Source organism: Elephas maximus, chromosome 12, assembly GCF_024166365.1.
Source record: "Elephas maximus indicus isolate mEleMax1 chromosome 12, mEleMax1 primary haplotype, whole genome shotgun sequence".
NCBI lineage: Eukaryota > Metazoa > Chordata > Mammalia > Proboscidea > Elephantidae > Elephas > Elephas maximus.
The window spans coordinates 12,593,965-12,609,490 of record NC_064830.1 but is presented as its reverse complement, the minus strand read 5'-3'; the positions used below and the strand labels follow the sequence as shown (position 1 = coordinate 12,609,490).

Genomic DNA, 15,526 nt, shown 5'->3' with positions numbered 1-15,526 from the left:
AACAAGAAACCACCTTGAAAAAAAATCCAGAGACAGAATCTTGAAAATAAACTCCCAAAAGCCTTTCTTAGCTGCATGAATTGTAGATTTAAAGTAAACTTTATTTTCCAAATACATATATTTTATGTATAAGATTAGTCATATAATTTCACAGAGTACCACAGAAACATGCTTCCTGCGTGGATGGAGTATCTAAAATGTCTGGGGAGGGGGAAAAAAAAGCAAACAGAAATCACACAGCCCAGAGTTTCCTTGTGCTGGCTTATGCTGCCATCTACAGAGCATCCACTGTAGGCATTCTTATTTGCCCCAACAAAACATCCTATTTACACCCAGCCAACCACAAAAAGGAAGGTCTATGTTGTCTATTAAAACGGAACCACCTACATGTCTGCTGCCATATTTCACCTGCCCCTAACTTTCTCTTCTAAAAATACAGCTTGTAACTTGTTGCAGAAAAGTTTCCAAGTGTGTAACTGGAATTACCAAAAAAAAAACAAAACCAAATCTGTCGCCATAGAGTTAATTCTGACTCATAGCGAACCTATAGGACAGAGCAGAACTGCCCCCAGAGTTTCCAAGGAGCGCCTGGTGGATTCCAACTGCCAACCTTTTGGTTAGCAACCGTAGCTCTTAACCACTACGCCACCAGGGTTTCCGACTAGAAGTACAGTAAAGGTAATTAGGAAACATATAAACCAGTAAACCAGTAGCCCTCGGGTCAGTTCTGATTCGTGATGGCATCAGAGTATCAGAGTAGAACTGTGCTCCATAAGATTTTCCATAGCTGCTTTTTCAAAAGTAGATCTCCAGGCCTTTCTTCCCAGGCACCTCTGGGTGGATTGAACCACCAACCTTTCGGTTAGCAGGCAAGTGGGTTAGCCGCTTGCACCATCCAGTGACTCCAGGACAAATGAAAAGAAAAAACCAAACCTGTTGCCGCCGAGTCAATTCCGACTCATAGTGACCCTATAGGACAGAGTCGAACTGCTCTATAGGGTTTCCAAGGAGCATCTGATGAATTCGAACTGCCGACCTTTTGGTTAGCACCTACAGCTCTTAACCACTATGTCACCAAGGTTTCTAGGAGAAGTATAGGAGGCATTAAAATTACTCAAGTGATTTTCTGGCACACAAGAGACCTGATAACATTAAAACCTGACGAGAAAGTGTATACTCTATTTCTAAATCTATGCCAATTTGTGGTCTTAAACAGGTGCGACCTTTTATCATTTCACCATCAAGTCTGAGCTCCGTTGCACTTGTTACAATGACAAGAAGGTGCCATAGACCCAAGCTATTAAATACAAAATAAAATTAACTCACCTTGTTGCCTTCAGAATCATTGGTATGATCATGTATCTCTTCATCTTCTTTAACTATCTCAGCTGGCAACTGGGGAGAAAATATGCCATGTTTTAAATTTAGTCATACTCAACCTCTGTCAAACTTCTTAAAAAATGCAGAGTACGTGAAAAAGTGTGACCATCTAGACTCCTTCTAAAGACAGAGCTGAAAAGGCTCACTGTAGTTTATCCTGAGTGGTTACTTCAGTACAAGATTGTGTTTGCTCTCTATTTTTACCTTTGGTTCCACCAAGGAAATGCCAACCTGCTTGATAGAAGTGCTGGAGATATCTTTAAGGAAAAATGCTATAAATCCCTTTTGTGTAAAAAGAACTGGCTTGGTCACTCCAGGTGCCTCTGATCAGCAGGTAAAAAATGACTTCATCATTCTTGGTGCACCTTAGGGACCCCAATCTGTTCTCTGTTCTCCCTATTCAAGAGACACCTTCCTCAACCTGGCTCATCTCATTCCTCACACAGCGGTACTTTTTCATTCTTCTTGCTTATTGTTTCCCAGTTTGTATTACTTCCTGGCAGAAATCAATGAGCTTTCTTAATTGGTGTCCTGGGAACTCTCTCTACTCTACGGAAAAATCATGTGTTTGGAGGTCAAAGAAAGACTCACATGAGGCTACTTCAATTATATTTCTGTATCAGTCAGGGTAGGTTGACTATGCTGCAATCACAAAATAAATGTATATGCTACATGTTCATTACAGGCTGGCAAGGGGGTTTTCTGTTCATCAGAGTCACTGAGAAAAGCAGACTAACGGAGATTCCAACTCAACGTTTTTCCATGATTGCAAAGGCAGAGAAGAGGGAATGTGGCAAATCATAGGCTGGCTCTTGAAGCTTCTGCCTAGAAGTGTTGCTCATTACTTCCATTGGTCAAAGAAAGTCACATAGTGCAGTGTGATGGATTACTTTTATATATGGCCTTTCTCACTATGATCTTGTTAATTCCCACCCAATCACTTGGGACTACGCGAATAAAGTAATTTTTGCTCACCAAGAGGATTGGTCAGTTTTGCCATCCCACTAGGCTTAAAATGAGCCATTTCAGAGCAGGAGGGGAGGATCTAACCACCAACAAGGAAGAAGAGCCAGGAGCAGAGAGTATCCTTTGGACCCAGGATCCCTGTGCTGAGAAGCTCCTGGAACCAAGAGGCTGAAAGAAAGAGCTGTAACACTGAAGACAGGAAAAAGTGGGGGCAGAGAAACAGCAGCAGGAGAGACCTCCAGGAGACAGTGCAGTGGGCTTCCCAGCCCACAGAGCAAGAAAACTGACCGCCTTCAGGCAGGAGGCTTGCTGGTGGGGTAGGGTGCCTCCAAGCGCTTGGTGGAGCTAGGTTTGCCAACCCAAAGAGCTAAAGCTGAGCGCCTTCAGGCCAAGGCTTACTGGTGGAATGGGGTGCCTCAAGGCACTTATCAGCAGAGCTAAAAGAGCTTTGTAACACTTGCCAGAGCAGGGCAGATGCTCAGGGCCTGAATTGTAACCTGTTACTTCCCTAATAAACGCCATAATCATGAGTATTGTCTGTGAGTTCTGTGTGGCCATTGCAACAGATTATAGAACTCAGTAGAGAGGTAGAGAGTGCTGTTGGAGGGATGGTTGGTGTCAGAATTGGTAAAGATGGTGGAGAGAGGAGGCAAGTCTGAACTTCACCTCATAGCAATCAGCCTTGGGCTGTTAATCTTGATTCTCCCTCTCCCTTGTGAAGTTAGAGGAGGTCACATGCCTCTGCCACCCCATTTTTACACATACCCACACCGGAGTTAAAATGGGTGAAGTACAGTCTTACCGCGTCACCAGTATGAAAGAACTGACATTAGTGAAAACCCTAATGACTCCACAATTCTTGCCAGCTTAAAGACCCTTGAATTTGCCAGAACTGAGCTCTGTAGCAATGTATATGAGTAGGTATGTGTTTTAATACCGGTAATCCAATTAACCCCGACTTCAGTTTTTCAAATTTTCTGAAAATTCACACCAAGAATATATGAGCTTTACCTTCCAACAATTTTTAATAGAAAAATAATCATAATGAATAAAATTCTGTGTGGGCTGTTCAAACCACAAGAGAACAAACTACTCAAAAACACATATTATTTCAAAGAAAAATTGATGTAATGTCAATCATTGACACATTAATTTATTCAACAAATGTATACAGAATACATATAGAACACCTGCCATATTGAATGCCACCATGCTAGAAGATACAGTAGTGATAGTAAGCACAAATAAACATGGCCCTTCAGAAGCTTAGAGTCTTATGGGGAAGAGAACCAAAAAAAACAAACCTACTGCCGTCAGGTCGATTCCGACTCATAGCGACAGAGTAGAACTGCCGCAAAAAGTTTCCAAGGAGAGCCTGGCGGATTCGAACTGCCGACCTCTTGGTTAGCAGCCATAGTACTTAACCACTACGCCACCAGGGTTTCCAACAAACACTAATTAAATAATCACACAAACATAAATCCACAACTGTAGTAAGTGCTCAAGGTGAGGTATATGGAGCTAAAAAAGATTATAAGGGAAAGATTTCATGTATATGGGAGACCAGAAAAGGCTCTCTCTAATAAATAACTAGTCCCTGGTTGGCACAAAAAGTTAAATGCCTGACCACTTGCCAAAAGGTTGGCAGTTCAAACCCACCCAGAGGTGCCTCAGAAGGCAGGCCTGGTTATTTGCTCTCAAAAGGCCACAAAAATTGAAAATCCTACCTTCTACTCTGCACACATGGAGTCACCATGTGTTGGAATCAACTCAACAGCAACTAACGACAACAGTAAGTGACTATTAATTTGAAGTCTGAAGGATAAAAAAGATGTTAATATATAAAAAGGAAAAGAAAGAACGTCTCAAAGGGAACAGCATGTGCATAGCCCTATGGCAGGAGGGAGCGCTGAGCTTCAGAGGTACCAGGGATGGCCAATGCACAGAGAGCGAGAGCAATAGGAGTCTAACCAAGAGATGACAATAGTCAGGTCGAGGGTGATGGCGATGCAGACAGAGAGGAGTAGATAGGTTCTAGATGTACTTAAGAAGTAAAATTTACAAAACTTGAGATGGTCTAGATATGGAAGCCTTAAAAACGAAACATCTCAGGAATACTACATAAGTTTCCTTTTTGTCTTACTGGATGGATGGTGGTGTCACTCAGTTTCTGAGACAAGAAAGCCAGTAAGAGAACAAGGTTTGAGGGTGGTAAGCAGAGGGAAACCATGGGTTACAGTCTTACTTTGCTGAACTTCAGTGTCCTAGAACATAGAATGATGATGTAAAATCGGTAGCTGTATGTGTGTGTCTGGAGCTCAGGGGAGAAATTTATATAGAGATCAAGCAAGGAGCCATGGTTAATATAGAATTTTGCCTAGGGAAAAAGCATAGAGTGAAAAGATGCCCTGATCTATACTGAACTCCAACATTTAATATCCAGCTAGTGAATTGGAAGCCTAAAAAAGAAGGATGAGAATCGATGGTCAGAGAAATAGAAGGAAAATCAGAAAGCTAGTGTGTCTTAACAAAGGAAGAGAGTATGTCAACAAAAAGAGAGTGGCCAACCATGTCGACTGATCCTGAAAAGTCAAGTTTGATGAGAACTGAAAAATATGTTAGATTTGGTGACATGGAGGTCAAGAGCTGTTTGAGTGTCATTCTGGGCAGAAGCCAGAAGAGATGAAGGAGATAGGTAGAGATGGAGAAGTAGGAATAGACCACTCCTTCTGAAATTCGGCTTTACAGAAAATGGGAGAGATAGGTACTGCTCAAAGAAGAACAAGAACAAGGGAGGGTTTGTGTTTGTTGCTGTTTTTAAACAAGAGATTTCAGTATGTTTAAAAATCAGCCAGGAAGATCTAAATGTGGTAGTAGTTGAATGTACAAAAAAAAACGGGGGGGGGGGGGGAATAATTAATAGCAGAAGGCTTACTCACAAGCTCTCAGGGACAGAATCCAAAGCATGGGTACATGGATCAGCCTTGGTAGAAGGATTCACGCTTCTATAACGAAGAAGGGGAAGATGGATGTAGAGCAAATATTCACTTGGTAGACACCTGGCCATCTGCTCCCATAAAAACTGTAGCCTAGGAAACCCTACAGAGCAATTCTACTCTGTCACATGGGGTCTCTATGGGTCGGAATCGACACAAAAACACACAGCAACAACCAACAATGACACTGAGAGCTACCTATCCTCATAAAAAAGTAATCCCTTATTTTGTCCCTTGCTAAAAAAAAAAAAAAAAACTCAATCTTTTTCAGGTATTACTTCCATAATTCAGGAGAGTCTGGTCCTTTCTCCAGACACTAGAAGAAATGTTCATTAATCTAAACCACCAAAGGGTAATTCTCTTTCCTTGACGAGCGATAAACGATTAGGCATAGGCATGTGCTCAATTTCTGATCAGTACGACCCGTAAGTCTGCTGGAAGTCTCCTGGGAGAGACTGTTCTCACTTTTTGAAAAAGACCAACCAACCAGTTGCCATCACGTAAATTCCAACTCATGGTGACCGCATGTGTGTCCGAGCAGAACTGTGCTCCACGGAGTGTTTAATAGCTGATGTTTCAGAAGCAGATTGCCAGGCCTTTCTTCTGAGGCACCACTGGGTGGATTTGAACTGCCACCTTTCAGATAGCAGCCAAGCACGTTAACCATTTGCTCCACCCAGAGACTTCTTCAAAAAGACACTTGAGAAGAAATGATCTCTATTCTTTTGCTCAACATTAACGCGTTCAAATGTGCCACTGAGACAGAGGGAACCGTTTTGAAACCGTGGGGCGGCAAGCCTAAGGACAGAAGTCAATGTGCTGAGGACACCAGGGTGGGAAGATGGAAAGAATCCCTGAGCTCCAAGCTGAAACTCTTGAGTCACTCAACCTACAGACCTTCTCTTGCATGGCATGGTAAATGTTCTTTATTGTTCAAGCCACTTCTATTTGGTTTTTCCATCTTTACAGCTAAAAACATCCTAACAGATATAGAAGCTAATTATACTTTTAATTTATTCATTAAAGTAGATACCCTAAGGACCTCTGTTAACTTAGTTTGAGTTACTCTACGTACCTGAAAGTACTAACGCTTTAAAGCTTCATTTTGTGCTTTCTAATTAAACAGTTCAGAGATTACCCAAATTTAGATGACCTCCTGATTAGTCCAAATTATTTTGGTTTTACTTTAATTACTGACTGACTTATTTTTCTTTCTTCCTCTGAAGTGAAATGCAATAAGCACTTAGGAAGTGCAGTCTGGGATGTATTTCTCTCTTTGCTACTCAGAGACCTAAGTAAATATACTCTTTTCTTTAGCTAACTCTTTGAAATTCTCTGGAAATAACTGAATTTCAGGAGAGGTCAGAACTGGACACAATCCTTTGGGATTTCAGTCAGCCCACCCTCCTCCTGTGTCTCCTGGAGACCAGGGATTTATAAATCATATGTTCTCACCTATCGGGGAAAGATAGAGTAAGGCTCCCCTACTAAAAGAGAATTGGTTCCACGTAGAGTAAATCCTAAACTATTTCCCCCAAAAGGGGGGTCAAGTCAGAGTCTGGAGTTAAACAGGACCTGCAATTTTAGCAATTTTTCTATTTTTTTTAATATTTGCAAAAATAAATACAATCTTATCTCTGGCAAAAGACATTACTTTTGCAAAACATGCATGCCCAAAATCAGAACTTCAATGTCTTAATATTTGGGGGCCATTTTTGTGCAGATATAAGCACTAAAAAACATTTCCTTAACAATGAGGTACAGTTAAAATAAAAGTTAATATAAAATTCATTACTCTCAAAGAATGACCGCTTACAAAGTGACTGTATGCATGATTGCCCTTGTAAACCAAAAAACCAAACCTGTTGCCATTGAGTCAGTTCTGACTTATTTCGACCCCATAGGACAGTGTAGAACTGCCCCATAGGGTTTCCAAGGAACACCTGGTGGATTCAAACTGCTGACCTTTTGGTTAGTAGCCATAGCTGTTAACCACTGCACCACCAGGGTTTCCAATTGCCCTTGTAGGACTCTGCTAATCACAGTAAACAGCGGTGCTAGAAACGTTGGCGGGGAGAGACAACACTGTCTCCACTTCCAAAACCAAAATGTAACAAAGGGTTGAAAATAAACTGTCATTTATTCTAAAAGAAAATAAGAAAGGAAAAAATGTAGCCTAGGAAGAGAAATAAAGGCAAAATTAAACATTGACCATAATCAATGTCATGATAGAATTCCCGCCCCCTCCCCCCCCCCCCCCCCCCCCGCAAAACACAAATCCGTTGCTGTCGAGTCAATTCCAACTCATAGCAACCCTGCAGGACTGAGTGGAAATGCCATAGGATTTCCAAGGCTGTGAATCTTTATGGAAACAGGCTGCCATATCTTTCTCCCTCAGAGTTCGAACCGCCAACCTTTCAGTTAGCAGCCAAATGCTCTAACCACTGCACCACGAGGACTCCTCAGTGTAAGGACAAAAAATAAAAAAATAAAAACCCATTGCCATAAAGTTGGCTCTGACTCATAGTGACCCTATAGCGACCCTATAGGACAGAGTAGAACTGCCCCATAGGGCTTCCAAGGAGCAACTGGTGGATTTGAACTGCCAACATTTTGGTTAGCAGCCAAGCTCTTAACCACTGTGTCACCAGGGCTCCAATGTCACAATAGATGGCCATAACAACAACACTTTCCTCTAATAGTCCTGCTACATCCCAGAGTTTCGATTTCCAGCTTTCTTTCCCTTTTGCTTTTATTGTATTTTCCACAAGCTAAGCCTTCTCTCCTATTTACTAACCACTTAAAACCAAGTTACTTAAAACCAAAAAAAAAAGCCAGTTGCTATCGAGTCAATTACTACTCATCGGGACCCTATAGGACAGAGTAGAAGTGCTCCAGAGGGTTTCCAAGGAGCACCTGGTGGATTTGAACTGCCAACCTTTCAGTTAGCAGCCGAACTCTTAACCACTCCACCGGGGCTTCCACTTAGTTCAGGACGAATAGGCTCTAGTGCCTTTGAAGCTTTACCACTATTATTAATACAGGTAGGAGAGACCACTTCATTTATTCAAGGTACAGCTTTTTTAACATGGGCAGCTTGATCTTGATTCTCTCAAGAGTCAAAGACAGGCATCAACAGAATTCTATGAAGTTCTCAACATCAAGTTTGTTCTAAAATAACAGGCTTCTACTACCAGGAATCCTGGAATGTAAGAATAAATCTTACAACATGTTCGGGTACAATTAGGGCCCTATAGAAATGGAATGTAAATGGTAAGGGGTCACCATTGTGCCAGTTGGTAGAAAACCAAGTGTCTGAAGTTGGAGGATAGAAAAAGTTTAAAAATATACATTGTTCTGTGAGCAGATTAAAAATAAAACAATTGGAAAGCAAAACCATAAAAATGGAATCATGTTAGAAATCAAAATACAGGGTCAAAAGGCATGGTTAGCAATCATCTTGACAATCAGGAAAACTGGCTCCCAAGGCAACTGATGACTGCCCTGTAGTAGCCGAGTGTCTGATACTCCCTGCCCCGTGTTCCAGTGCAGATGTTCTCCTCCTCTGCAAGAAGGCTTGACCTGACTGAAGCATTGGGAAGAATGCTTCTAGGCGCTCGTGTTAGAATAAAGGAAAGGCAATGGCTGTGGAGGCCTCTCCGTCAAAGCCTTGCTTGTTATCACAAGAAAATTGGAGGTTATATGATGCCAGAGAACAGCGTTCACTTTTTGTTCATCATCACCTTCACTTCTCTTCACTTTACAACTGGAGTTTCATAGTTTATGTTGACATCACCATAAAAAAAAAAAAAAAAGAAATCTGTCCTCCAGTGTAAGTGCTCCTCATTGACGCTTTGATCCTCTGGACTTTGGTGAATAAGACGTAAGAGCTCAGCTGCTAACCAAAAGGTCTGAGTTCATCAGCTGCTCCTTGGAAACCCTATGGGGCAGTTCTACTCTGTCCTGTAGGGTCATTATGAGTTGGAATCAACTCGATGGCAACGGCTTATAAAGCTATTATGTGGATTTAAAGGATTTCTAATTCTTGAGGTTCCTTTTTTCGATCTAGAAGGTCTGATTCTAAATTCCAGACTTACTATCCGGGGTGTTATGTTTTGTAGCATTTTGTCTTTACGACAGCAAACTACAGGAAGCATAATGCTGCAGGCAAAATAAGAAATAGCATGTAACATGATGAGGCTAACCCACAAAGTTGGATGAGAAAAGTATTCCAGATCACATAAGTTAATACTATATTTAAATCAGGGATTAAAAAAAAAAAAAAACCCACTGCCGTCGAGTCGATTCCGACTCATAGCGACCCTACAAGACAGAGTAGAACTGCCCCACAGAGTTTCCAAGGAGCACCTGGCGAATTTGAACTGCCGACCGCTTGGGTAGCAGCCGTAGCACTTAACCACTACGCCACCAGGGTTTCCTGGTTATCCAATAAACAAGGTAAGCATAGGCTTACTTGTGTATACTGACTAAGCTGTAGTAAACAACTTCACAGACATAGTGAAATTGTTCACTACAGATCAGTAAATATGCACAGGTAAGCCCATGCTTACCTTGTTTAAGGGGTCATTTACCTCTGTCAGGGACTGTAAATTTGAAAAGAGGCTTTGATTCTATAGGAAGTTTCTGTGGGATTGGGAGAGAGAGAGATGCCAGCCTCACCTAGAAGCAGAATCTTTGATGTGGTGAAAAAAGGTGAAATTGTTCACTAAAGATGATCTTGTAAGCACCACGCTTGCCTTGCTTATTGGATAATGCACCCCTGGTTTAAATAGTATAATATTAAGGCTAAACCATCTTCATTAGTAGACTAGAATGTTGTAAGGGCATTTCTGAGCACCAACACTTTTACTATAAGGATCTACCCCTCCTTCCACAGAGAAATCAGTGATATACCACCCAGTACAAAGAGCTTACCCAGCATACAAACACAAAACTAGAATGTGACCACATCTCCACCCCCTCTCATGTTCTTCTCTAGGCTTGTGAGCGGCTTTGATATGTACACCCACATGAGCCAGGTCTGCCCCAGAAGTAGAGGGGGTACTCTGGTTTTCCTCAAACTACATCATGTTTTCCTGCCCTACGTGAACACCTCTTTGCTTCACCCATGCAGAAGTAAGTACTTGGATAACTCCATTGGCAGGTCCTGAACTGTGTCTTATGGGTATTCTAGGAAGGGGTAAGTAGAGTTAACCAAAAACTGAAAAATCATGTTTAACTCTAAGACTTCTCTGAAACCTTTAATATGCTAATGAACACAATGACTTCCCCTACGAGAGACGCAAAAGGCAGGGCTTCCCAAATGTAATTGACCACAGAAATGTCTTCTAAATATGCAGAACACAGTTTAGGTGACACTGGCCTATCTCAATGATCTGAACTTCAGTTTAACCTGATTGTGCCTTGTATCTATTTATCCAATCACATGCAACTTCTTGTATCCAATTCAATCTGATTTAATAAACATTTGTTGAACACCTGCTGTGCATCAGGTAATGGCATGGTGGGGGATAAGAAGTTAAGTCAAAATATTTCCCTTACCCCAGGTGTGCTATGCAGGAAGGTTCCTCTCCCAACAGTCAACTCTCTCCAGCTTCTCTCATTTCTGACACACCAGGTAGCAGCAGTTCTTTCTCCTCGCCTGAAGGGCCTTCCCTCATTTGATCACACACCGGACATATATTTTGACACAGAGGAAGAACTGCTAAACTAATTTACACTCAAGAAGTCTTTGTGCCAATTGAAGCAGTCATAATTGAGGGTCTCTTAGTTTTCCTCTCCTTCCAAGTCACAGAACTCACTTTAATATTGTCACCTGACTACTAGAAAGTCTCAATTCACTGACACATCAACCCTACGTAACTTGGGGAAGAATTGATAGACAGAAAGTAACACAACCAAGTGGTTTCCCTTTCTTAAAGTTCTCTCTGCCATCGGTCAATGTAACGTCAGGCCCCTGGTCCCCCTCTTCTCCCTGACCATCTTCCCTTGCCTTTACTGGCTCTACTTCCTCCAAATAGTCTTTAATGTCAGCACTTCCTAGAATTCACTGTTTGTTGTTCTTTCCTCATACCACACACCAGTCTGAGGTAATCTAATTCACTCCACAGTCTTAAATACAACAGAAATTAGGTAGTCTAGCAACTGAAACTTATGAATATTTTTACACAAAGAGTTATGGCAATAATCAGGGGCAGATTATCCAATAGGCAAGGTCAGTAAGCACGGTGCTTACTTTGCTTACCAGATCATCTGTACTGAACCATTTCACATTTTTTCATCACAGTAAAGATTCTGTGTCTAGATATGACTGACATCTATCTATCTCCCAACCCCACAGCATCTTCCTACAGAATGAAAGCCTCTTTTCAAATTTACAATCCCTGACAGGGGCAGACGGCCCACTAACCAAGGTAAGCACAGGCTTAATTGTGCTTACTTTCTAATCTGTAGTGAACAATTTCACTATCGATGACCTGGTAAGCAATGTAGGCACCATGCTTATCTTGCCTATTGGATATCTGCCCCTGGCAATAGTACAGGATCGTTACAGTAGGATGCTACCTGTGTTTAAAACTTGTGTAGAACACTCTCAATCTATTACTCAGAAAACACACAGTAATATATCAATAACAAGGATAAATTGGGCATAAAAGTCACTGCCTAAAATGTTTTCATTTGCTATTACTATCAAATTATTAAATGTGCAATAAAAAAATATTTAAACCTTTAATAGTGATTTTAGGAGAAAGCCAAATCTTTTGGTCATTTTTTTCTCATGTCAACAAAAAGAGTAATATTACTAAAAATTTAGAAAGTATAGCAAGACATGTAGAAAAGAGCTTAAAATGACAACAGGAAGTGAAAAGACATGTTCTATAAGATTTTTAAAACACACCACAGAAAATAAAAATAGCAGAAATTAAAAATAAAGTGACAGGATGCCCTTTATCACCATTTCTATTTAACATTGTGCTTATAGCTAGAGTAATAAGGCAAGAAAAAGAAATAAAGGGCATCCAAATTGGTAATGAAGAAGTAAAACTGTCCCTGTTTTCGGATGATATGATACTATACATAGAAAACCCAAAAGACTCCAGGAAAAAACTACTGGAACTAATAGATTCAGCAAAATAGCAGGATACAAAATAAATATACAAAAATCAGTTGGATTGCTGTATGCCAATAAAGGGAACGATGAAAACGAAATCAGGAAAACAATACCATTTATAATAACCCCTAAAAAAATAAAATACTTAGGAATAACTCCAAGCAGGGGCTTAAAATACCTATACAAAGAAAACTACAAGACGCTACTGCAAGAAACCAAAAGAGAGTTACATAAATGGAAAAACATATCATGCTCATGGATAGGTAGACAGAACATCATAAAAATGTCAATTCTACCCAACTTAACCTACAAATACAATGCAATCCTGATTCAAATACCAATAGCATTCTTTAAAGGATGGAAAAACTAATCAATAACATTATATGGAAAGGGAAGAGGCCCTGGATAAGTAAAGCATTATCAAAGAAGAAGAATAAAGTAGGAGGACTCACACTGTCTGACCTCAGAACATACTATACAGCTACGGTAGTCAAAACAGCCTGGTACTGGTACAACGATAAATACACTGACCAGTGGAACAGAATTGTGAATCCAGATGTAAATTCATCCATCTATGGTCACCTGATCTTTGACAAAGGCTCAAAGTCCATCAGATGAAGAAAAGACAGTCTTTTTAACAAACGGTGCTGGCAAAACATCTGCAAAAAAAATGAAACAGGACCCATAACTCAGATCATACACAAAAACTAACTCAGAATGAATCAAAGACCTAAACATAAAACCCAAAACCATAAAGACCATAGCAGAAAAAATAGGATCAATTGCTAGAGGCCCTAGTACACAGCCTTAACATGATACAAACCATAACTAACAACACACAAACTCCAAAAGATAGGCTAGATAACTGGGGTCTTCTAAAAATTAAACACTTATGCTCATCAACAGACTTCTCCGAAAGAGAACCTACAGACTGGGGGAAAAAATTGGCTATGACAAATCTGACAAAAGTCTAATCTCATAAATCTATAGGAAAATCTAGCATCTCTGCAGCAAAAATACAAATAACCCAATCAAAAAATGGGCAAAGGAAATGATCAGACACTTCACCAAAGAAGACATTCAAGCAGCTAATAGGCACATGAGGAAATGCTCACAATCACTGGCCATTAGAGAAATCCAAATCAAAACCACAATGAGATACCATCTTACCCCAGCACTACTGGAGCATATTAAAAAAAAAAAAAAACCCAGAAAATAACAAATGTTGGAGAAGGTGTGGAGAGATTGGAACTCTTACGCGCTGCTGGTGGGAATGCGAAATGGTACAATCATTTTGGAAAATGATATGGCGCTTCCTTAGAAAGCTAGAAATAGAAATACCATAGGATCCAGCAATCTCACTCCTAGGATATATCCTAGAGAAATAAGAGCCATCACACGAATAGACATATGCACAGCCATGTTCATTGCAGCATTGTTCACAAGAGCAAAAAGATGGAAACGACCTAGTTGCCCATCAACAGATGAATGGATAAACAAACTGTGGTACATACACGCAATGGAGTACTACGAAATGGTAAAGAACAATGAGGAATTTGGGAAGTATCTCACAACATGCATGAATCTGAAGGGCATTATACTGAGTGAAATAAGTCAATCACAAAAGGACAAACATTATATGAGACCACTACTATAAAAACTCATGAAAAGGCTTACACACAAAAAGAAATGATCTTTGATGGTTATGAAGGAGGGGAGGGATGGGGGTGGAAAAACACTAAATAGACAATAGATAAGTGGTGGTTTTGGTGAAGGGTGGGACAGTACACAATACTGGGGAGGCCAGGACAACTTGCCCAAGGCAAGGTCGTGGAGGTTCCATGGACACATCCAAACTCCCTCAGTGACCAAACTGCTGGGCTGACGGCTGTGGGGACAATGGCTTCAGGGAACATCTAGCTCAATTGGCATAGCATAGTTTATAAACAAAATGTTCTACATTCTACTTTGGTGAGTAGCATCTGGAGTCTTAAAAGCTTGCAAGTGGCCATCTAAGATACTCCACTCGCCTCACCCCTTCTGGAGCAAGGAAGAATGAAGAAAACCAAGGACGCAGGGGAAGGATTTGTTCAAGGGACTGGTGACCTCAGCTACAGCAGCCTCCACCTGACTGAGCCCGGCACTGCTGGATGGCGCCTGGCTGCCACCACTGACTGCTCTGACAGGGATCACAATAAAGGATCTCAGACAGAGCTGGAGAAAAATACAGAACATTTTAACTTACAGAAAAAGACCAGACTTACTGGCCTGATAAAGAGTGAAGAAACCCTGAGAGTATGACCCCTGGATACCCTTTTAGCTCAGTAATGAAGTCACTCCTGAGGTTCACCCTTCACCCAATGACTGGACAGGCCATAAAAGAAAACAAGACTAAAGAGGCACACCAGCCCAGAGGCAAGGATTAGAAGGCAGGAGGGGACAGGAAAGCTGGCAACAGGGAACTCAAGGATGAGAAGGGAGAGTGCTGACATGTCGTGGGGTTGGTAACCAAAATCACAAAACATGTACTAATTGCTTAACTAAAAGCTAGTTTCTTCTGTAAACCTTCATCTAAAGTACAGTAAGAAATAAATAAAGTGACAAAGTAAGAGTGATTGATGACTGAAAGAGGAGGCATAAAAAAGCTTTTGGTTACCAGGATTCAATACTTTATAATTACAGGAACGATGTTGGTACCCAGTCTATTAAACAGAAATAAAAATGAGACTCAAATGCTAATATTGCAGTTTTACAGGATAGGAATTCTTTTCTCCAAACCTAATAATTTGAAATACACCTTTAGAGCCCTCGTGGAGCAATGGTTAAGCATTTGCCTGCTAACCAAAAGGTGGGCAGTTCAAACCCACCAGCCACTCTGCAGGAGAAAGATGTGGCAGTCTGTTTCTGTAAAAATTTACCACCTTGAAGACCCTATGGAGCAGTTCCACTCTGTCCTATAGGGTCACTGTGAGTCAGAATTTGACACGATGGGAATGGGTTTGGTTTTGGTTTTGGTTTTAGTGCCTTCAGATAGCAACTAAAGACAAAACCA

At 40.9% G+C, this 15,526-nt stretch overlaps 1 protein-coding gene across 1 annotated transcript in view; it reads right to left on the bottom strand.

The window, feature by feature from the left end:
* DCDC2C (doublecortin domain containing 2C) overlaps positions 1-15,526 on the bottom strand; it is a 147,419-nt gene that overhangs the window by 56,511 nt on the left and 75,382 nt on the right. Inside the window, exon 9 of the mRNA XM_049902815.1 lies at positions 1,327-1,395. Within this exon, the coding sequence (XP_049758772.1) occupies positions 1,327-1,395 (69 nt within the window). The remainder of the gene's footprint in view (positions 1-1,326; positions 1,396-15,526) is intronic.